Source organism: Hemicordylus capensis, chromosome 1 (genome assembly GCF_027244095.1).
Source record: "Hemicordylus capensis ecotype Gifberg chromosome 1, rHemCap1.1.pri, whole genome shotgun sequence".
Lineage (NCBI taxonomy): Eukaryota > Metazoa > Chordata > Lepidosauria > Squamata > Cordylidae > Hemicordylus > Hemicordylus capensis.
In genome coordinates, this window is record NC_069657.1 from 153,327,933 (window position 1) to 153,352,031 (window position 24,099).

General features: G+C 43.2%; 1 protein-coding gene across 16 annotated transcripts in view; it reads left to right on the forward strand.

Moving 5' to 3' along the window:
• The window catches only part of BIN1 (bridging integrator 1), a 163,936-nt gene that overhangs the window by 74,128 nt on the left and 65,709 nt on the right, over positions 1 to 24,099 (forward strand). For all 16 annotated transcript variants that reach the window (XM_053299001.1, XM_053298977.1, XM_053298985.1 and 13 more), the window contains exons 3-6: positions 10,526 to 10,580; positions 11,465 to 11,559; positions 13,513 to 13,608; positions 22,668 to 22,775. In XM_053299001.1, the coding sequence (XP_053154976.1) occupies positions 10,526 to 10,580; positions 11,465 to 11,559; positions 13,513 to 13,608; positions 22,668 to 22,775 (354 nt within the window). The remainder of the gene's footprint in view (positions 1 to 10,525; positions 10,581 to 11,464; positions 11,560 to 13,512; positions 13,609 to 22,667; positions 22,776 to 24,099) is intronic.

Below are 24,099 nucleotides of genomic sequence, written 5' to 3' on the forward strand. Positions count from 1 at the left end.
GCAGTCATTTGAAATCTAGCTTTCTGTATATTAAAAGCAGTGATACAACTGCTGTTACCTTTTGTATATGTAATTGGTTATTGCGAGCCGATGCAGCAGAGTGGAGGCTGTGATCCAAGAAGGCTATTTAATAACCATTCATTGTGCATGTATGACAGTGTGCATTTTAGAATGTTTCACATACATTATCCTTGTACTTCTTACCTTACAGTGGTGTTGTGAGTCAGTATTATTTCCATATCGCATGGAAGGGAGGTTGCTGAGGCTGAGAAAGATTGGCTTGTGAGTTCATAGCAGAGACAATACTTGAGTTTGGGACTTCATAGTTCAGTATCTTCAGAAACTACTGTATACTACACTAGCTTTCACTTCGGAACTCCTTTCTGGCAGAAACTTAATGGTCATACAAGACTATTGTTCCCTTGCGCATCCATGGAACAGTGACTATATTGGCTTGCCAATATAGTCACGAGGTGGTCCTCGTTATCCGCAGTCAGGCCATGTATACCTGGCCTCGTTATCTGCTGATCTAAAAATAGTTGAAATTCTTCTATCCGTGGTTCCTACTAGGTGGCCAGAAATGATCTACAGGGATGTTTCCTGTCACCATTTTGCTGAACACGGCCATTTTGTGGCTCTTTCTTAAAATCCCCCTTTGCAAATTTTTGTGGAATATTGGTGGAATTGGGGCTTTTGGGGGGCATTGCTGGAGACCTGGAGAGCATGGTATGCTACTTTATTGCTTTTATTTCTGCCTTTCAAAGCTCTTTTTTGGACTTCCAGGAACCTAACCACTGAATTTGCATTCACTCAAAGTCTCATTATCTGTGGTTTTGTTATCTGCGGTTGTAGACGAGAACGGTATCTTCACAGATAACAAGGGCCACCTGTTTAGGTTGACTAAAATAATGCATGTGAAGTACTGAAAAGCAATATATGGATGCTAAATATCATTTTATCTCTCTGTGAGTGGTGGAATGTGCGACCAGCAAAATCACTTGAGCCTTGCCTCTTCCTTTTCATGAATAGAAAAGGGGATGTTGTGATTTTTCTCCCCTCAGGAAAGGAAGTGGGTAGTCTTGCGTTGGCTGTTGGTTTGCTTTAGCAGGGTAACATAGGAGTAGACTATTCTCGTGAACAGTTATTTTTCTGGAGGTGTTGGCAATTTTGTATCATCTAAATCAGTTCTGGGGAAGAGGGTTCAAGGTGCCCAATGCAATGTGTTATTTCACTTTTGAAAATCAAGAAAATGAGGGATGTCTCCTTTCCAAAATATTTTCAGTGTAATCCTAAGGATTTTCAGTCAGATGCTAGGCCCATCGAGTTCAATAGGACTTATGGCCTAGAACATTAGTTCACAACCTGGGGGCCTCCAAATGTTGCTGAGCTACAACTCCCATCATCCCCAGCCACAATAAATTGAAGCTGGGGCTGATGGGAGTTTGGCAACATCTGGAGGCCCCCGGGTTGGGAACTACTGCCCTAGAACATATATTTAGGATTCCTGTCTTAGCTATTTGACATGTTTGTATACCACCTGATAAACAAGAAGCTCAGAAAGCACATATGGGGTCATCACACTTTATTTTATTGTATTTTTATAGCATGTATCAGTTTGAAAATACACAAAGGGTGATCTTTATCTTCTCAAAACCCCTTTAGTGATTTGCCTAAGAACTCCCTATATGAAATTCAAGGCTGGGCAAGGGTTTAAACCAAGTCTAGTCTGTCCATAAAACCACACTGACTTTCACATGAGAAGCATATTCTACTTTATTCTCTGCATAATCTGAAATGCAAATGGATGCTTATTATAGAACTAATTCAGATGTTTTACACAGCGTTTGCCAATGCAACTAGCAATTTCTTCACTATTTTTTGTATGTACTTACATCTGGAGCTGTTTGAAAGCTTGTCTTATTGGGGGGGGGTCATCATTTGCAGGCAGAAAGCAGGTGTGCTGCATATGCAGAAATTCCAACTTGTACAAGGTGGTTTGGGAAAATGTTTGTGTGAGAAATAATTCCCAGCTGATTTTTTACATTCAAGGGAGTTGTGGTTGGGCATAGCGACTTCTGCACTAGTTAGTAGCTGCTCTGCTGCAAGCAGCAAAGAACAAAAAATGAATACAGGTGGAACTCAATATCTGCGGGGATTCCGTTCTCTACTACTACCACAGATACCGAAACCGCAGATACAGTATTCAAGCTTATTAAGTCACTGCAACAATCAGATGTGGCTCGTGAATGCGCCTCCGGTGGGGGGGGGTTCTTTAAGGTAAATGGAGCCGGTGCTCCGTGCCGCCCAGCAGCCCCCGCGGCGGGGAATCGCCTCTGCCACTCACCTGGCTCCCGCGGAGGTGAGCCCCCGCCAGCGGCCAGGTGAGTGGTGGAGGCGATTCCCCGCCACGGGGGCTGCTGGGTGGCACGGAGCACCGGCTCCGTTTACCTTAAAGACCCCCCCCCGCCCCCCCGGAGGAGAGTTCACGAGCCACGCCTGGCAACAATTGCCATATAATTGCAGTGGAAATGGCAAAAAATAGTTCAAAAGGGGAAAATAAAGTGCCCTACTGTGCTCTGCGGGCCTTCAGCAATCCAATGATGCCCACCCCCACCAGTCCCAAGTTTTTCTGCAAAAAATTGCTGAGTTTTTTTGTTTTGTTTTGTTTTGCTGTTTTTAGTTCAACTGAGCTGCACAATGGCTCCTTGTCATAAAATGGCAGCTGGAAATTACCTCTGTGGTCACATCTGCCATCTCGAAACCGTGGATATGTGGGTTTTGACCCTTTCATATCCGCGGATAATGAGGTCAGATAATTGGAGGACCGTGGATATGCGGAAATGCAAATAGCAGAAACACGTATAGCGAGGTCCACCTGTATAGCCTTCTGACAGAGAAGAACATGACGGCCTCTCTTGAAGGAATGACTTATTTGATCTCCAGGACTTCAAGGAGACTTCCGTCCCCTGCATTGTGCCGCTTTTGTGACAGAGGAGTGGAAGATTTCTAGCAAGGATAGAGGTTCCTCAAAACAGCTGCATTGGGAGCTAGACTGGAAATGTCCATGCCTTTTCTAAGCAGCAGATCTCCTGTTATCAGGAATAAACAGAGCACTGCTGAGATTGATTTAAAAAGCTTCTCCTTCCTGCTCCTTTCCCTTCTTTGTAAATACTGGATTGGAGCACTATCCAAGTGACTGAAGAAGGCTGCTTCCTCTGCGTCAGTTAGCAGCTATGGGTGATGGCTACATAATGAAAGAATGATGGCAGCTGCTCTGCTGTTTAGTCTTCCCCTCATTCCTATGCACATGCGTGTCTCAAAAGACTGTCGCAAGCTGTTTATGGCCTGTTGGGCCTGGCTGACATGTTTATGGTTCATGTACTTTTATGGCTTTAAGTAGATAGCAAGCACCTGGTTATATGTCTACTTACAAACACTTTCTACAATTTTCTACCCACCAAAAATGCAGTTTTTGGACCCTGAAACTACTGCCATGGACCACTGTTTCTAGCTTGACCCCCCCCCCCATCCTTTTTGTCAGTCTGCCTGTGTCTGCAGTGACTTGCCATATACTGGCTGAGGGAAAGTTTGCATATTAACAATATTACACTGCAATTATATGGTGATTGTTGCAATGCCTTAAGCTTGAATGCTGTATTTACCTAAATAGAAGATGACTCAGAATGATGCCTTAAAAGGTTGAGGTTGAATCGGGGGTGGGCAAGCTTGCCCCTCCAGCTGTTGTTGAACTACAACTCCCATCATCACCAGCCACAACTTATTGTAGCTGAGGAAGATGAGAGTTGTAGTTCAATAACTGCTGGAAGGACAAATTTGCCCACCCCGGGTTAAATATAGGTTATACCTGTATTTACCCAAAAGAAATAGGACTCTGAATCCAAGATGACACCCCTCCCCCCACAATTATTTAACAGGCTAGAACTAGGAAAAAACCTTGTATTAGATTTGGGTAAATATGGTATGTGTAATTACTAGAAACAATTGCTACATGGCAGGTCACATGTTGCCTCTTGCTTTGGCTGTTATCCTTGGATAATAGGGCTAGGAGATAGTGTTGTGAGGTTGTGTTGGAATTTGCTGTGAAATGACTGATGTTAGCAGTTCGAATATGTGGACTTTCTCCTTAGTTTAAGTGGAAGACAGGCAATACTATTTTAGGAGAACTGAAGATGGTTTGAGAGCAGTACTTAATTATTAAATTTATATCCGACCTGTCATGAAACTCAAGATAGGCAGTATACGGAGGAGTTGACAACCAGACTAATGAAGCTGGTGCTATGCAAGGAGTATTGGTGTAGCAACAGTGCTTATGAAGCATTCCTAACTAATGCTGCACTGGTGCTTGCATGAGGGCAGGGATTTTGATGACTTCCCCTTCCCCTGGAAGCACTCTGTATCTCCCAAAAATATGTCCTTGAGGGCTGTGCAACCCTTAGGAACATGTTTTTGGGGTGGGAGAGAGCACTTTTGGGGGGAAGAGATGGTTGTTGAAATCCCTGCCCCCTCTGCTTGAGCAGTCCCCCTGAATTAGCTGAACTCCTCAGAAGTGCCAGTGGTTCATTAGCATCAGTGCTTCTGGATTAGGGATGTGCACAAAACTGGTTTGCTTAGTTTGGTTTGAGTCCAAACTGGACCAGTCATGTACGGTTTTTGCACCCTTGAACTTGGGGCCCGGTTCAGTTCAAATTTGAACTGGTTTGGGGGTGCCAGACACGTTTGAATTAAGTTTTTTTAAAAAGTCGGATTCACCACTACTGTTGGGTTCAGTGGCCCCAGAGAGGTACTGCTGTGGCTGCAGGAGGTGGTCTCCATCAGCTTCGTCTCCCCCGCCAGCTTCTGCCCAGTCTCCTATAGGCTGTTTCTGCCATCTATGGGTGTGTGGTGGCTATTTTTGAGGCCGCCAAGCAAATATCCTGTCATGCATGTATGGTGGCATCAAAAATGGCCCCGGTGTACTCAGAGAAGGCTGAAACAGGCAGAAATGGCCCAATGGAGACTGGAGGTGGGGAGGCTGGTGGGGAGAGTGGAAGCCACCAGAGAGACTCCTGCAGCTGCAGCTGCAGCAGCACCCCCCAGGGCCACCACACCTGGCGGTGGTAGAGAGTCCAACTTTTCTTTTAAACTAATTCTAATGTGCCTGGCACCCCTGAACCAGGCCTGAACCAGCCCAGCAGGTATGGCTTGACCTTGTGCCAAACCACTCACAGTTCGATTCAAGGTCAAGCCCTCAAATTGAACTGGTTCAAGCTCGAGCTGACTTGCACATCTCTAGTTTGGATGTCAGACAGGGTTCCTAGGTGGTCGCCCATCCAGATGCTGGCCTGCTTAGCTTCCAAAAGGTGGCCATATCTTCGTATTGTGTCCTGGGTCTAGTGGTGTAAACACAAGTTTGAGGCTGCCAAGCAAATTTGTTTACGCTATTTGTTTGCAAACCTGTTTACAAAGGCAAAAGTGGAATAAGTATAGGTACCATGATCAGGGATGCTTAATCAAAACTGCCTTTAACATATTAAAAAAAATAATAAAAACATCCAAAGGCCCATCTAATCCAGTATCTTGTTTCCCACACTGGCTGATCAGATGCTTGAGAACCCCACAGACAGGATATGAATTGCTCTCCCCCACTATTGCTCCCCAGCAACTAGTTCTTTGTTGACATCCTGCCTCTGAACCTTGAAGTTCCATATAGCCATCATAGTGAATAGCCACTAATGGTCCTATCCTAAATTTGTCTTAATCCCCTTTTAAAGCTAAATAAGCCAGTGGCCTGTATCTTATGGCAGTGAGTAAAATAGGTTTTCCAGCCAGAATGATTTGTTCAGCTGTGCTTCTGTGAATATTTGATCTTGGTTTAAGTATTTTTGATCTAGGTGCCCATTTCCTCCATCATGTGTGCAAGGGTGGGGTAGGGTGGTAGCGATTGGTACTATCGTGTAGGACAAAGACTTATTATATTGTTTGGCCAAGTCTGTGTTCCTAGAGATTGAAAATGTGGTGATAGAGCAGAGAAGACAAAATGTTTTAAGCATTGCTGTCACCCATTTTTTGTCTTGTTCTGAATTTGCCAGTGGCTAGATTTCTGCAGTAACTAAGCTAAAAGTCAATCACATTTATCTACCTATCTCTCAAATAATTTGTAAGATGACTCCATGCATGTATTGGTGAAGTACTGGAGTATCAATGCAAGAGCTTGTGTAACTTTTTCTGTGCTGTAGTTATTGATTTGGGATGCAAAAAAAAAATGTAGTCCCACCTCATTACATCATTAGTTTGCTAATATTGTAACACTTTTTCTGAATCCAGTTTTATGTATAAATACACACAAGCCCCAATTGCATAGTTAACTTGGCTCAAACTGACTTTCTAAAAAAGATAGTTTAGGGGCCAGTTTGGATGCTACTGACAGGCCCCCTTTAATCACACAGGGAGAAGAGTGTCGGTACACACTTTTGCGATCCCCCCCCCCCGCTTGGCATGCTGTCACCTAATCACTTTGGGGAGAGATTTCATTTGAACCGCTCCTCTAAAGTTCAAATACACTTTTAAAATAGTGTTGAACCATACATAGAGGTTCAGATGAGCTACCCCCTGTAGAGTCAATGACACTCCTGAGTGGAGGGTGTGCACTATGCTCTTCCCATGTGATTAAAGTGGGCTGGTTGGAGTATCCTCCAGAGTGACTCTAGAAAGAGGATACCTTCGTGCATGTTCCTGCTGAAGCTGATATGTTGTGCAGCTCAATCCTGTGCAGTTTTACTTCAGAGGGAAGTCCTGCCGAGTTCAGTAGGTGTGCATAGGATAGCAACACTGAATAGTTGTTTTTTGGGGTGTGTGTGTGTGTGTGTTTCTATTTATATACAGCTTTTCAACAAATGTTCCCAAGGTACATAGATATAAATAAATAAAATGGCTTTTTTGGACAGACTTGTTCCTGCCCAAGTTTGACAAAATCTTGCATTTCATGAAGTGTTGCTTGGACAAAACAGGATAGTTACAGTAGCAAATAATTCTTCAACAGACTTCTTTCCTATTGAAAAGTTTTTGCTACCTCAACAGCTGGCATGGGAGACTACATCCCAAAAGGACTGCCTGTGTAGCATAAAGTATGGCTCTTGTAATGGGCACAGGCAGCAGCGTAGCCCTTTGCACAAGATCAAGATCAAGCGGAAGACACTTTTAGGATGTGCATATGCAGAGGAGAGAGGGACAGTGATGGGAAATATCTGCTCTGAGCAGACCTTCTGAAGCAGATGTCCTTTAAAAGCCTGTAGATAAAACGAAAATGGAAATGCTTTGTCCCGTGCAAGTCTGCTCTGAGACATGACAACCCCACATTCCAGCATCCTTCCTTTGAAGAATCATTGCTATTTCTAGAGTCCCAGCTGACCATTGTTAAATATAGCTGTGAAAGTGGAACCAGCATGTGACCATCAGAAATGGTGATGGTTTTGTCTTCATAATGCACATCTCCTGAATGAGTGTAAAAAAAGGAAGCTATGTTTTATCAGAATGGTGCCTGAAATTATGATAAAATCTGAACACTCAGTCTATAAAAACATCCACTCCTAACAAGAATTCATGCTGCAGTTTCAAACTGGGGACTCTTTCTGGGCTGCCTAGCACCTAAGGTGGTGCAGTAATTGAAGCTCAAGTTATGGTTCTCAAAAGCCTTGCTCTGAAATACTTCTATTGGGTTCAAGGAATCTGCTCTGGGGTGAAGTCTGGAGATGTGTTCTTTGCTTATGCTTGCTTCTGTCCAGCTGTAGAGCTCCTAGCACTCATGAAGCAGCTTGAAAAATTGGTTCACAATGAAGGTCTTTAGAGCTGAAGAAAAAGTTGCCACCCCAATTTCTCTTTAAGAGTCTCTTCTGCAAATTTTGATATTGAATATTCTCCAGATATTGACTGAATGCTTTTAAAAAATGCTGACTATTCTCCAAATATTTAATAAGTTTACAAAAAACTATAGTTCTAGTAAGATCTTTATTAGGACCAACCAGAATAACACAGCCTTAGGCAAGATTTCAAGTTCTTCATAAACCTTCCCCAGGCTGAGTGTTAAGCTAAAAAGAAAAAGATGGTGGTATCCGGACATGGTGCTACTAGCCATAAGAGTCTGCAGTCTAGTTGGAGTTAAGTAGAGTCAGGATGATTAGCCTCACTGAATGTTAGACATGACTTCAAGCTGTATGCAGGACTTCTGGAATGAAGAGGCAATTGTGACTGTTCCCCCATGTCTATAAAACACTTGCAGCTACTGTTTTCCTCCTAGCACTAAGTGAAGCACACATACCTCAGAGGACAGACGTGAAAGAGATGGTGGATTTGATATTAATTTTAGGAGATACACGAGGTAGAGAAATAATAGATGCCCATTTGTTGGCATTATCTATTGTTTTTATGCCGTTTAAACCTCACAAAGTAAAATCCTATCTTCAGATGATAGTTCCATTCTCTTTGGTCTATTTTTGTAGAATACTGCAGTAAGCTACACCAAAGAGGATTTTGAAAATGGAGAAAAATGGTCTACTACTTCACTTTTGGAGGGTTAAATGTGTTTGGCATTTAACACAAATAAAACAATCTAAGCAATAAACAAAAATTCTTAAGACCTACCTGTTTCGCCAGGCATTTGCCCTTTAATTAATTTTATTTTATATATATATTTTAAATTGTGTTTGGTATTGTTGTCCACCGCCTAGAATCTTTGGAGGAGGTGGTATATAAGAACATTTCAATACATAAATAAATATGAATAAAACACAGTTGATAACAAAATAAATCTAGTAACTGTAGAAGTTCAGCTAAGCTGTAAAAAATAAAACGGGTGTAATCTGAAGCCTAAATGGAAGGTTGCCAGTTTGAATCCCCACTGGCACTATATTGGGCAGCAGTGATATAGGAAGATGCTGAAAGGCATCATCTCATACTGTGCGGCGTGGTGTAGTGGTTAGAGTGCTGGACTAGGACCAGGGAGACCCAAGTTCAAATCCCCTTTCAGCCATGAAACTAGCTGGGTGACTCTGGGTCAGTCACTTCTCTCTCAGCCTAACCTACTTCACAGGGTTGTTGTGAAAGAGAAATTCAAGTATGTAGGGCTCGTTGGAGGAAGAGCAGGATATAAATGTAATAATAATAATAAACCCCTCCTGTATTCTACCAAAAGAAAACCACAGAGCTCTGTAGGCGCCAGGAGTCAAAAATCGACTTGATGGCACACTTCACTTTTACCTAAATGTAAATAATGAAGGAACTTCCAAAAGTAGATTGCCATAACATCCTTCTCTCTGGTTGCCCCCCAATAATAACTGATGCTGACGGCACTTGGAGAAGGGCCTTTGAAGTTTGTCTGAGAGGTCAGACAGATTTTAAATGAAAGAAGGTCCTTTAAGCACTCTTTTTTCAAGCCATTTAGGGGTTTAAAAGGTTTTGTACAGAGTCTGGAAACTGTAGTTGGTGCAGAATGCAGCAGCCAGGAGCTTTTACAGACACGGCTGTTACCCCGAATCACCTCTGGAAGAGAGTGTGTGCGTTCACACACCAGCCAAACTTACCCCAAAGACCATTCGAGATGGACCCATTCCACACACAAATTGGGCTTTGTCTTCCGAATTCTAGCTTATTTTGATGTATTACCGGGATTTTAAAATACTGATTTCAAGAGTTTTCCTGAAAAGCTGGAGCAAATAGGGAGAGGCACTGATGTAGAATAATTGTGTTCCTATCCAAGGTGCACTCTCTCACGCTTTCTCTCCCCATTGGCTAGAAGGAAAACATGGAGGCATGCGATGCGAACCTGCATCAAAAGCAAATCCAAGAGCAGAGGGGAGGGGCTGCTTCTCTCAGATGCCTCGAGTGTAATTCAAAGTGGCTTCACCCCACAGCATGAAACCATGTTTGAATAAGTCCCAGGTTACTCTCCAGGGCTACCCGAAGAGACCACATTGCTCCTATTTTAAAAGAACCACACTGGCTGCCAATTATAGCCAATTATACAAAATGCTGGTTATTACCTATAAAGCCCTGCCCTGAATAGCTTGGGCCCAGGGTATTTAAGAGAGTGCCTTCTTTGTCATGAACCCCACCACCTATTAAGATCATTGGGGGAGGTCCAGCTGCAGTTTTCAACAGTGTGTATGGTGGTGACCCCAAACCAGGGCTTCTCTAGGGTTGCCAGGGCTCTGGAACACACTCCCAAATGAAATCAGAACCTCCCCATCTCTGCTTGTTTTTAAATGACTTTTGAAAACACATCTGTGTTATCAGGCTTTTAGTTTATGATATTTTAAAGTTTGGTTGATGGTAATTTTAATTTGTTTTTACATGATTTTTAGTTGTTGTTTGGTTTAAACTATAAATTGCCCTGATATTTTATAAAGGGTGGTACACAAATATTATAAACAGACACCAGCACTTTGAATTGTACCTGGAAACAAACTCTTGGGTTTTTTTGGTTTTTGCTGTTGTACAGTCTTATGATTAGTTCTGTTCACTTTCTTTTCAGTCAGAAGGCTCCAAGCTGCAGAAGGATCTCAGGACATACTTGGCTTCAGTAAAAGGTAACACCTGGAAAAACAGCTATGATAGCATTTCTAGACTCTTCTGCTATCATGTGAATGAGATAAAGCACTGCCAGGAGAGTGAACAAATGAATGTGTGAAGTTTTCCTTCTACTGTATCAGTAAGAGGCAGTATCTGCATTTTAGGAAGCTGCAGAAGATATGTAGCTAAACAATTTTTGTAGGAAATTCAAGGGAGGTCAGCAAGCATCTATCAGGGCAACTGCTGTTTACTTCCAGCATAGCATGGAAACTTCTTATCCCTTGGGTGTATGCTACAGGAACACAATGTGCACAAAGTGCTTAGGGCTCTTGTTGGGAAGGGATTTGGGCTTGGGGGCATTTAATATGACCTGGGAATTGACATCTTTTATAAAACTCAATTCCTGTGATGACGGAGGGAGTTTGGACAAACAAGCAAGCATCCTGCTCCTGATGTGATCTCCAGCACTCTTTTTCACCAAGGGACCCCTGAAACCTAGACCCTGCCCAGATTAATTCTGTTCATCAAAAGGGTCTTGCAACATTTTCCCCTAATATTTTGTAATTGTGTAAAACAAAGAGAGGGAAAACCCAATCTCCTTTTTTTTAATGTCAGCAAGACAAATCTGCAAAAGAATCTCATGTTCAAAACTGCAAATTGGCCCCTTAAAAAAATGTTTAAGCAATGATGACATTTAAAAAGAAACCCCATTTTGAAACAAAGGTGTTATTTCATTCTACTATTGCCCTATTTTAAAAAGAGAGAGAGGAAAAAATGTTAAACCCAACAGCAGTTGTGTGAGGGGATGTATTTGTGGAAGTGTTTCCTTGTCTTTGGGAAGGATACATAGGGGGATATTGAAGTGTCCTTTAAAACTGAGCCCTTCTTCTCTATCTCCAAGCAATGCACGAGGCCTCCAAGAAACTGACAGAATGTTTGCAAGAAGTATATGAGCCCGAATGGCCGGGAAGAGATGATACTAACAAAATAGCAGAGGTGAGGTGCTATTCCATTGTCATGAGTTACCATCACTCGTATATTATAATGTATTTTTTGTGATACCATAATAGTTTGGGTAAAAAGATGTACTGATCTAGATATAGTGGGTTCTAGGCCATAGTGTGTCTGTTATGTGATCTTAAGTATTCTGTGTTAAAACAACAAAAGCATAGCATGGCCAAAACAATATCAATTGACTTGCTTCCCCAAAGGGGCAGTATAGAGTACTAAAATATATAAATTCTATTTGCTAACGACCCCTACTGTGTGGATATATTAAAAAAATATTATGCTGTTATAAAAAAAAAAGTTCTCAAAGTGCTTTGCATAGTAGAAGGTAAGAGAAAATGGTCTCCTGTCCTAAGCAGACTCTCAGTCTTAACAAATGAAAGCTGATTCCAGCAAAAGCTACTGGAGAGATGCTATGCTGGGTTGCAAGGGACAGTTGCTCTCTCCCTGTTAAAGATAAGAAATCCACCACTCCCTGCCTAATTATCAGGGGAAATGGATAAGAGCTGTAATGAGAGGCCATATAGCTACCATTTACAATGGCCCTGCTGGTAATGATGGAATGGCCTCTAACAAACTATGGGCCAATTCAGATGATTAAGGAATGCTGGACCTTTGTGAGGGTGCACTATTGCTTGAAGTCAGGGGCGCAATTCATCCAAACTGCCTCTCTACATGTGGCCCATGTGGTTAAAGTAGTATTTTAAAAGGCCATTCACATGACCACAAGGAAGTGGGCTGGGGGAAAGGCAAGAGCCTACCAGCCTTCTCCCAGATGGCCAGAGCCTGACCCAGGCTCCACCACCCATGTGCCCCCCCACGAATGGTGTGGTGGCAAGATGATCAGGGGAGGGAGAAGGCTGCCAGATATCCCACAGTGTTGAATTGCTGTGAGTCAATGGAGCTTTTGAAGATGTAGGATCTCTGCCAGAAAGAGGTGGCCGCTCTAGGCACAGTTCCCAGCTGCAGCTGACACTAGCGGCATTCCTCAGACTTCTCACAGCATAGATCACCTGGGGCTGGGAGCGAGCAGCCCTAGCTCTTCAGAATGCTTTGTAACTGAAACCTCATTGTATCCTCTCTATGGGATTCTGTGGGATTCCAACTAGCTCAAGGCTACACATTGAGCTCCATGGCAGACGGGCATTTGCCCAAGTCCTACATACCCCACTGCTGTGCCCTGCTGAATGTGAAACGTCTTTCAGGGTCTGCTGCAGTCGCTCTGCTGCCGGTGGTCCTTTGCCCTTGTTCTTTGTCAAATGCCTGTTTTGGAACGGGAGTATAGTGATCCTTCTCTTTGCCTCTCACTGTGTTTGCATGAGCTGAATTGCCTGCACATTTGAGGCAGACTTGCTACTGAGCTGCTGCTGATTGTAGGTGACTTTTCCTAGCTGTGCTATCTTCCTTTGGTTTGTTCCTACCCAAATGTTTTTAGGCTGTTGGAGTTGTCTGTACTTTGTTGTAGGACCTTCTCTTGCAGTGCTGTATTCCATCTAAAATGATACAAGTTACTGAAAGGTAAGTTTCCATGGGTGCAACAAAGGGCAACGAGTTCACTGTATGGTGAGTCTAGGCCCCTTCGTGTATCTTAGGCAAAATCCAGCCAAAGTTGTGCACTTTTGAATCCTCTTGCTTAAAAAAAAAACCTTTCCTGCTGAAATCAAGTATTTCAGTTTATCCAGTAAACCAATGGGACAAATACAGCACTTTGGCTTGATTTTACCTTGTGCTTTTACAAGTACAGACCTAAAAATGAAAACTGTAAACATGACAATTACAGGTACACTTATCAGGGAGACAGGATTGCCTGCAACTCACTGTCAAGTGTATGCTTGATGGCATACCCTGCATAATGTGTGAAACAATGCTTAAAGACGAGGAGCCTTGCAACAGCATAAATGTGGCTACTGATTGGTCACAGATGTTTGTATTGTCTTCTAGAACAATGACCTGCTGTGGACAGACTTCCATCAGAAGCTAGTAGATCAGGCACTGCTGACTATGGACACCTACCTCGGCCAGTTCCCAGACATAAAAGTATGGTGCTATCCTTAATCGTTTGTATTCCTTTTGTGAAATGTGAAGTCCAAAGTGATCTGTGTGCCATGGAATAGTTTTGTAAGGGAACCTGTCTGTGTGGGATCTTTCCTTGCCGATTTTGGGCTGTGCTGGAGAAATGAGACTTTGCTGATAAAATTAGGTCCCAGTCTTGGAATTACTAGTAGTCCTAGTCTCATAGGAAGCTGCCTTATGCCAAGTCAGACCATTGGCCCATCCACCTCAGTACTGTGTGGCAGCGACTCTCCATGGTTTCAGGCAGCAGTCCTTTCCAGCCCTACCTGAAAATTGATGCCAGGGATTGAATCTGGGACCTACTGCAGGCAAAACAGATACTTTACCACTGAGCTACAGGCCCATTTCATTGTATGAGGATTTCCTTTGGTGTTTAGGTAGAAAACACCTGCTCCTTGTATTTTTCTGTCCATCCCTCAACAACCCCTACTTTATTATGTTTAAGGAAACATAATAGCAAAGAATCTGTTGTTCCTGGCAATGCACTTTGAGGGACTGGTTTCATCTGGTAAAGTTTTTTATGTATTCATAGAGTTGCAGCTCTTTCTTGAGAACTGTTTTCTCCCAAGTGTTGGATCCTATCCTGTGAGCTTTCCTCTCTCAAGCATCAAACAGTTTTGAGTAGGCTGAAAAAGAAAAGAAATGTATTTGCCATATGACAACACTTGTAACTATATTTCCACATGGAAAAGGTAGCATGGCTTTGTCCCAGTGAAATTAAATACCCCATTTAATCCCCTTCTGCTGCATCTCCAAAGACACAAAACCAAGCTTCCCGCCCTTTCTCTTGTAACTATATATTTGTACAAAAGTTGTACAGTTTTTCTCTCCCTGTTTCAAATGACTACATACACCATCTCTTGTGGTGCATTTTTGTTGTTGATGCCCTACAGCAGGGATGGGGAACCTTGGCACTCCTGCAGATGTTGGCCTACAATTCCCATAATCCCTAGCTATTGGCCTCTGTGACTGGGGATTATGGGAGTTGTAGTCCAAAACCAGCTGGAGTGCCAAGGTTCCCCATCCCTGCCCTACAGATTCATTCATTTGTGCAACTGTTCATCTATCTGAATGCTTTCTGGAAATAGGGGTATTCACAGAACCAGCAATGGTGGTTCGAATTTGAACCAAACCGCTGGTTCGTGGTTTGTTCATACTGTTGAACCGGGTTGACCCAGTTTGAGTGCTTTGCTTTTAAAGGCATCGGGCAAGGATTCACCTTTATAAGCAAAGGAGGATTCCCTACCTAAAAAGGGAACATAGGAAGGAACATAGGAAGCTGCCATATACCGAGTCAGTCCATTGGTCTATCTAGCTCAGTATTGTCTTCAAAGACTGGCAGAGGCTTCTTTAAGGTTGCAGGCAGGAATCTCTCTCAGCCCTATCTTGGAGAAGCCAGGGAGGGAACGTGAAACCTTCTGCTCTTCCCAGTGTGGCTCCATCCCCTGAGGGGAATATCTTTCAGTGCTCACACTTCTAATCTCCTTTTTGTATGCAACCAGGGCGGACCCTGCTTAGCTAAGGGGACAAGTCATGCTTGCTACCACAAGACCAGCTCTCCTCTCGGGGTTTGGGGGCAGGTGAGAGGGCACCTTACCGGCTGCGGGTCCCTGATGGTGGCAGTGGCTCTGTGGCAGTGGCCTCTATCAGCCTCGGTGGCAGCCCCTCTCAGCCCTGGCAGTGCTCCCCATGCACCACGCACCACACACTGGTGGGTAGGAGCTCCAGCGGGACCAAGAGGAGCTACCGCTACCACAGCTGGAAAAGTGCCCTCTTGCCCCCCCCACCTCTTTTTAGGTAAGGAATCCCCTTTTTCTTGTAAAATTGAATCCTTACTTGATTCCCCTTTACAAGCAAGGCATTTGAATCAGCTGAACCAGTTCAGTCTGAACCAGGCCTGTCTTGGTTCAAACTTGGATCAGCCCCCTCTTTTGGGGGGCCAGGCCAGTTTGAATCGAACTAGGTCTGATTTGAACCAGTTCTGCACACCCTGACTTTTTAGCAGTAGTTTAGAATGTAGGACAACTTAAGTGGCAACAACTTGGTAGTGGGCAAAAGGTATCTTTCTCCTAAATTTGGAGCTCTCATTCTGTTTACTTTTTACACAGGGAAAACTCAGGTAGGCCAGAGTGAGGTTGTGTGGAATTATAAGGGAGAAAGTGTGTGTAGGTATACATCCTTCAGTGAAGACACTAACTGTGTGGGCCCTTCTTTGCTGGAGACTTCCAGATTGGGCAGCCATCTGTCAGGAATGCTGCAGCAGAGCCCTGAACTGATCTTGGACTGGAGAGCCTCTAAGATCCCTTCCAGCTCTAAAATTCTGCTATCCTTGATTACCAACCTTAAATAGATGAGTGTCTGAGAGAAGGAAAACTGGGCTCTGATGGATATCTGGAATTAATTGTGAATTCACTGGTAATGGCATAATAATGCTGAGGTTTTGTATTTATGAACTTTTTAATTGGAAAGATATTTCACTGGCTGTTTCTTTCCAAGGCTGTCACAATGTCCCTTCCCCACTGTGTTTCTGCTCTGGTACTTGGTATCAGGGGGGTATCTAGGGTAGGGCAGGCAGGGCACATGCCCTGGGCATCACGTGAAGGGGTTGCCATTTTTCAAAAATTAAAAAAATTTAAATGGCCGCTGAAAACAAAATGGCCACCGTGCATGCTCAGATGGCCTCTGTGAGGCCCTAGGCCATACCAGGCCTCACAGAGGCCATTTGAGCATGAGCGGTGGCCTCCCCCCCCCAGTGGCCATTTTTCTTAAAAAAAAATTTTTTTAAATGACTACCACACATGCTTAAACGGTCCCTGTGAGGCCCTAGAGGCCATTGTGGGAGAGAGGGGACCTTTGCAGCCCCCCCTGGCCTTTAGGAAGCCCCCCGAAGGGGCTACAGGTAATTTTTTTTAAAAAAATTAATATAATATAAATCACTGTACACATATTCAGATTGGCACTATGTACAGAGAATCAGGGCTTGTGAATACTGAGTTGAAGCTTATGAGCTAGGATTGTATTCATTTGCTCTTACTTTGCTTCTTGTGATAAGTGTGTTAAATGTGATGTCTTAATAATATGGCTATTAATGGTGAGTTTGTCTTTGAATCAGTGTGAAATCCTTAGTATTAAGGCCCGCTGGGAGTTTCTTACTCTTTTTCTCTCATTTTAACTGTCTTTCTGAAATACTAGAATATATTCCAAGCAGTGACACAGTTTACTCTGCATTATTTAATTATTTTCAGAGTATCTGGGGAAAGTCAAATTCTCCATTTATTTTTAAAACTTATGGAATTGTGATGCTACAATACATAGTAGAGAATTAGACAGGCACTTCTGTTTAGTTTTCCAAGTACACCTCCACATAGTATTTGGGTATTTCATGACCCCAGCATATGGAAATTTGTCGTTTTCGAGCATTTTTTGGTCTGGCTACATCCACTGCTAAACAGTTTTTGAAATATTAACAGATTAACGAGCTTAACTTTTATTTTTCACCTGATATTAATTTTTCAGCTGATAAAGTTATCTGAAAGATGGGTGTCAGATGTTTGGACAGGGGGCGCAGTTTCAGTGCTTGCCCTAGGCGTTATTTTCCCTAGATACGCCTCTGCTTGGAATGTCTTCTTTTTGAGGTTTCATTTTTATCCAAGCACTGTGAGTCAAACTACATGTCTGCAAGAGATCTGTGAAAGGATCCCCTAACACTGTGTTGAATCTTAAAACCAACCTGTGTGTCTGTGTCTGTTTGAATAGAATCAGGGTGTTAGGAGTGGGGTAGTGTCTTCGATTTAAATCTCCCAAAACGTTCACTGCAATGGGGAAAAGACCCATATTGTACCTAAATCTCTTTTTTGCTCCCACCGTAGCTAATTGTAGTTTTAGGAGCAATGATGTGTTAAATCAGGGAAATTGCTGGGATATAACATGTAGCTGCTTCAAGGTTACCAGTGATGAAAAACAAAATGAAATCATGATCTTGTTCTATATGCATTTTTAATTGTCTGTGCTGATTTGGTGGGAGTATTTATAATTCGGAACAGCCACAAAACCATTGGAGAGAGCTTTGCAAATATCTTAAAATTTTAATCGTAAAATTAAGGAAACAGAGAAACTACATTAATTCTTTGGCCTCCAAAGAGATCTTTAAATATGGAGAAAGACATTTCATAGAGCTGCTAAAAAGACTTTCAGTTCATTCCTGTGTATACTCACTCAGAAGTAAGTTTCATTGAATTCAGTGGGATCATTCTGAAGTTGATTTGTATAAGATTGCAGTTTAGAGGCCTTTTTTTCTCATTAGCAATAGCAATAGCACTTACATTTATATACCGCTCTATAGCCGGAGCTCTCTAAGCGGTTTACAATGATTTTGCATATTGCCCCCCAACATTCTGGGTACTCATTTTACCGACCTCGGAAGGATGGAAGGCTGAGTCAACCTTGAGCCCCTGGTCAGGATTGAACTTGTAACCTTCTGGTTACAGGGTGGCAGTTTTTTGTTTTTGTTTTTTAACCACTGCGCCACTAGGGGCTCATTGATTAAAATTCATTGAATTTTAATGATCTCTTTCTCTCCTTTATTGCATTTGCTGAAAAGAGTGTACATGGGGATCATCCTTTTTTATTATCATCACAAAAACCCTGTGGATTAGGCTGAGAGAACGACTTAGCCCATGTTCACCTAATAAGTCTCATGCAATTATTATTTTGCAAAGGCATTTATCTCTCAAACAGCAGAGGATCTCAGCTGCCTTTCCCAAAAGCCACTGGCTTATATTCTGCACAGCATAACACAGGCGGTTCAGTATCACCTGTGGCACTGCAAGTATCTAAACACCATCCATGGTGTTGCGAACAGCCCTCTCTTGCTGCTACTTAAAATTGCACAATCGTAGTTATGTGATGTAACATGCATTATTTCCAATGGATGTAGCATTGTGCAATTGCCATTGCACAATTTTAAGTTGTAGTGAAACAGGGTTAGATAAGATAGGATAGGAAAAGATAGGAAGGTGCCATATACTAAGTCAGACCATTGGTCTCTCTAGCTCAGTATTGTCTTCACAGACTGGCAGTGGCTCTCTCAGCCCTGTCTTGGAGAAGCGAGACCAGGAACTTGAAACCTTCTGCTCTTCCCCTAAGGGGAATATCTTACAGTGCTCATACTTCTAGTCTCCCTTTCATATGCATCCAGGGTGGACCCTGCTTAGCTAGGAGGTCAAGTCATGCTTGCTACCACAAGACTAGTTCTCCACAACGCTGTGGGAAGTGTGCTAGACACAGGGGCGTAGCAAGGTTGGAGTGGGCCCGGAGACAAGATTTTAAAATGCCCCCCCCCGCCCACTGAAGCTCAGCTCATGAAGTAAATAAATCTTAAATGAGGCTAAATAATGGTAAAAAAAAGCATAGTAATATATATATAACACCTATGTGCCACAATAGAACATCATCCGCAATTATTTTTTTAAAAGGTTTTGTAAATTGTGGATGATGCAAGTCATTTAATGGTACTAGAGAAAGACATGCTGTTTTGGTAGCTCCTGGTCTTAACACTCACATCAATTTCGGAGGATGAATACAACTGAAGGAAGCCCAGGTGGGTGTGCGGCTGAGGGAATCAGTCATGTGAATTGCCTCTGGGGAGCCCCCCAAGGCAGTGGGCCCCCAGACAACTGTCACCTCTTGCCCTATTATAGTTACGCCCCTGGTTAGACACTTCAGCAGCAGAATGTATACCCCTGAAATTAGTAGAAGCTTCAGTGGTCAATCAAATCAGCCTGGTTCGACCTACTCCAGCTATATTTGAATGGAAGTGCCAGCCTATTTGGGGCAAATTGAGTGAAAGTGGTCATGCTTCAGTTCCTCTCCTCTTCCTGACGCTGCTTTAGCTTCCTTACTAGGCAAGAGACCAGGCAGACTGTGCTCCTAGAGGCAAGAGCGCAGCTGCTTCCGTGGCTTCATTTTAAAACGTCTTCGGGCAGGGTTGTTTCTTTCACTTCTTAAAGTGAAGCCATGGAAGCAGCTGCTCCCTGGTCGCTCGAAGCACAGTCTGCCCAGTCTCTTGCCCTGTCAATCAACCAGGCGTCAGAGAATGGCAGACTGAAGCTTTGGTTCAGTTCGAAGCAATCCGACTGAAGCAACTTGGAACCCCCAAAGCGCTTAATCTGATTGGGAGGGGGAGTCCTCTGGAGCACTGATGTGGCCCCAAATCAAAGAGGGTCTGCTTTGCACAGACCTAGAAATTAACAGGCAAGTCTTTCTGGTAGCTCTAATGGACTTGGGCCAAATTCTCAGCAGGAAAAGGCTTCCTTAGCATCTGAAACCAGCCTGGTTTTTAATTTGGCGGAATTCTTGAAAGATGCCCAGTAATTCCATCAGAGCTGTACTGGAAATCTAATTAATCTAGGACGAATACGTGAAACTATAGCTGGTCTGGCAGGGCAGGAAAGGAGGGGGAAGGAGAATACAATGAGGCATAGATACAGCAAAAGTCACATGTGTTTGAGAGGACACTGCATAATCCCTTGAACTGTTGCATGGTCTATTGTTAGGCTTGGCAAATGCAATATTTCATTCCAGTTCTGTTCTGGAAATGTCACCTGCGATTTCAGAAAGAAAAGTGATTATTTCATATGGCAACCACTATCAATGCAGTAGGCCAGGGTTTCTTAAACTTGGGCCCCCAGATGTTGTTGGACTACAACTCCCAGAATCCCCAGACATGGCCTTTGTGGCTGGGGCAACAACATCTGGGGGCCCAAGATTAAGAAACCTTGCGGTGGGATGTCTCTTCCCTCTTAATTGTGTTCTGCTACCTCCTGATATTAATGTGGGCCACCTTTGCATGGGGAGGGCTAGAAAATTTGAAGGAAGAGACAGACATTCTTGGGGAAGGAACCTCTTTATGTGGCATCCTACAATTTCTGTGGCCCTTTGCCCTCCCTGTCTCTGATCTCTATGGTATGCAGCAAAAGAGAATATCCTTCAGTCTCTGTCACTTGTATCATAGCATCTATTTACCACACATGTAATCTGCCTTCTTCAAAAGAGCCCAAGGCAGAGTATATAAGGTTATCTCACAAAGTTGGATAGTGTTCAAATGAGATGTTAATGTTAAGAGACAGTAAAGTACTATCTCACGAGCAGCCAAGCCCAGGCTTAAGCAGCCAATCCTGGACCTGCCTGCCCATGAGAAGTGCCAGGATCCACGTGGATCCCAACACTGCTGTGGTGATGAACTCAGTGCCGCAGCCCGACTCTTAGCTGAAGTTAAGGGTGCAAACCCTGGCTCCAAAGATTGTGTGTCGGCGTCTTAAGCGCCTGTCTCCTAGGGGAATCCCCCAGTGTACTGTGCTTGGCGTGTGGTGTACGGTGGGAGTCCTGGAGGCTGGGACAATGAGTCCCAGTCTCTGTTTGCCAGTGCTGCCAGGAGCAGCACGAAGAGTCATATGCGCTTCTCCTGGCAGCACTGATTGTGTGGACGTGTGGCTTGCGCACTGCAGGGGCTCAGCGCAGTTGACTAGGGGAAAGTAGGTTGAATCCTGCCTCCCCCCACCTGACTGCGGTTGTGTGAATAACCCCAGTGACTTACTTAAGGCCAAACCAGTAAGCTTCACTGCTGACCCAGGTCTCCTGAATCCAAGTTCATCACTCTTCATCACATTGACTGCTTGTTGGTGTGGTTTATGCTTGCCAAGTTTTAGTGCAACTCCTCCTTTTTATGTCAACAATTTCATCTTTAATAAACCTTAAAACACTTTGCTGCTTGTCAGGGACAACCTGCTGCGTTTTGTTTGAGGTCATGTTCTCAGGCTTCCCAGCTTCTTCTAGAGATGTCTTAGTCTGGAAAAGCGTACTGACCTCTGGTGTTCTTCCAGTTGCTGCAACATTGCTTTGAAACTACAGCTCTTTATATCTGCCCAAAATTAAATAACTCAGCTGGAATTATTTAACTGCTACCTGAAAAATGAACAAACTAACCTTCCTTTGACAGTGGTTAAATCTGAACATATAGGAGAGAATTCAGTAGGATTTTACTTTGGCAGAATGACAAGGAGCAGTTACAACACTGGGGTTTTTGTGTGTGTTTGAAATTAACATTACAGGACCCTCGTGTTTTTAGTTATCCTTCTTTGTTTGGACAATTTTCATCGTAAAAGATAATTTTCTTGTCTTATGGCCTGTTAAGGAAGCTCCCATAAAATTTCTTTTCATTTCTTGCTTGATCCAGAAGGTTTTATGCACATTCATGCCGAGTAGAAATGCCACACTTCTATGTTTATATTACCTTTTCTTTAACAAAGAAAAGTTACCTTTTAAAATGTGCATTAATTCTTGGTGTGAGTAAAAGTGCATTGAAGGTTAATTATCCTTTGTCACATCCTAGAAATCCACATGTGGATAACACTGTATTGCTGCAAGATTGAAAGGACACCTGAACAGCTACTCACAGTTCATAGAAATTATTTTCATATTAGATCAACAGTCAGGCAATGATACAGAAAGATAGTTACCCTCGGGAGGATGAAGAAATATCTCATCATACTTTATTGTGTGCAGCTTGAACTCGCAGAGTAGAAGCAAAACTGGCTTTCATTATGTTCTCATTAGTTTAAAAGTAATTTTTTAGGTGGGGAACTGTGACTTAATAGCAGAAGTTCTGGCACATTTTGTAAAGCACTTTTGTGACTTTGACCACCACATGGCCCGAAGGATGATTCTGTTTTTATCAGAATCTCCTTTGTGCACCTGTGATGGTGGTGCAGTGCATCAGGGATCTGGGCATGTAGTAAAGCAGTCATGTGCACTTCACCACATACCCAGAGAAGAAGAGAAGTAATTTCCTTTGTTCAGCCCATCATCTTGCAGCTTAAGTCTCTCCGTAACTTGGTTCAGAGAGTAAGTGTTGGGGCATACAGAACAGAATGTAAGTTACACTGTAGAGATTATTTGTTCATTGCATTACATGGCCCTCAAATGCAGAAATGATCTTGCTTCCTTTCTTCCCAACCTTTTTCCAGTCTCGCATTGCTAAACGGGGAAGGAAACTTGTGGATTATGACAGTGCCAGACATCATTATGAATCTCTACAGACTGCAAAGAAGAAAGATGATACCAAAATTGCCAAGGTAAAGAGCCCTAGTTAGATGTGACGTGGCTACTCTCCCTCTCTTTCTCTCTCTCTTTTTAAGAAAAGCACAGAAGCTGAAATTGACAATGCACATGGCAAAACAGGTGTATGTGGTTATGCTGAGATGAAGGAGTCAATGAAAGAAGGGAGGTCTTGCAGTCTCAGTGCAGATAATTAATATGAGAATCATCCTTTCCTGGTCCACTCCTCCTGCCGCTTCTCAATAGGCAAAGCATTTGGGGCTTTTATAGTGTCACTGATGGTGCAAATTATGTCCTAGGTGGGGTCAGCTTTGTAGCATCCAGGTGGAGCTGATTGCTCTGAAGTTCTGGATCATCTCAGGTGCAAGGCAGGGGTACATTCATCTTCTTTGAAGATGTAGCTTCTCTCCCCTTTCACCTGAGGCCAGTCCAGGAGTTACTGAAGAAGCAAGTTGTGGATGTGAGCTGGGGTGATTTCATAGTATGAAATCAGTATCCTACTTAGAAGGTAGGGTTTAATATATTTTGACTGACCACCTCTTCATATGCACTGCTCCTTTTGCTCTGAAAGAAGTAAACATTTCATTACTGGTGGAGAATTCACCAATATTTATACCTTTTGGCATTCCTGAATGTGTACTGGCCTTCATCTTTATTCTAAGTTATTTAATTGGAGATTGATGGAAAAGGCAGAGTGGATATGGGCAAGAAGCAAAGAGTGCAGAGGCATAGCAAGGTTGGAGTGGGCCCAGAGACAAGATTTTAAAATGGGCCTCCACCTCACTGAAGCTCAGCTCATGAAGTAAAGAAATCTTAAATGAGGCTGAATAGTGGTAACAAAAAGCATAGTAAGATTTTGTAAATTGTGGATGATGCAAGTCATTTAATAGTACTAGAGAAAGACATGCTGTTCTGGTAGCTCCAGGTCTTAACACTCACATCAATTTCAGAGGATGAATACAACTGAAGGAGGCTCAGGCGGGTGCACGGCTGGGGGAGTCAGTCATGTGACTTGCCTCTGGGGGCCCCCCAAGGCAGTGGGCCCCCAGACAACTGTCTCCCCTTGCCCTATTATAGTTACGCCCCTGAAAGAGTGTATTGGTTAAAACCTTCTTTTTCTGTAAGGAAGGTGGGTGGGAGAAGAAGATGACACAGATTAATGATGCCAAAATTGGTGAGCAGCTCACTATGTCAGTCAATCTCATGGACCAACATAAGTTTGCTTGCACATTTCCCCCTCTTTTGTCACAGCATCACAACAATCTGCCCTAGTATACATCATGGTTAAGACCCCAATTTCTTATTAGCTTACCAAAGATTTCAGTTTTGCAAAATAATGGA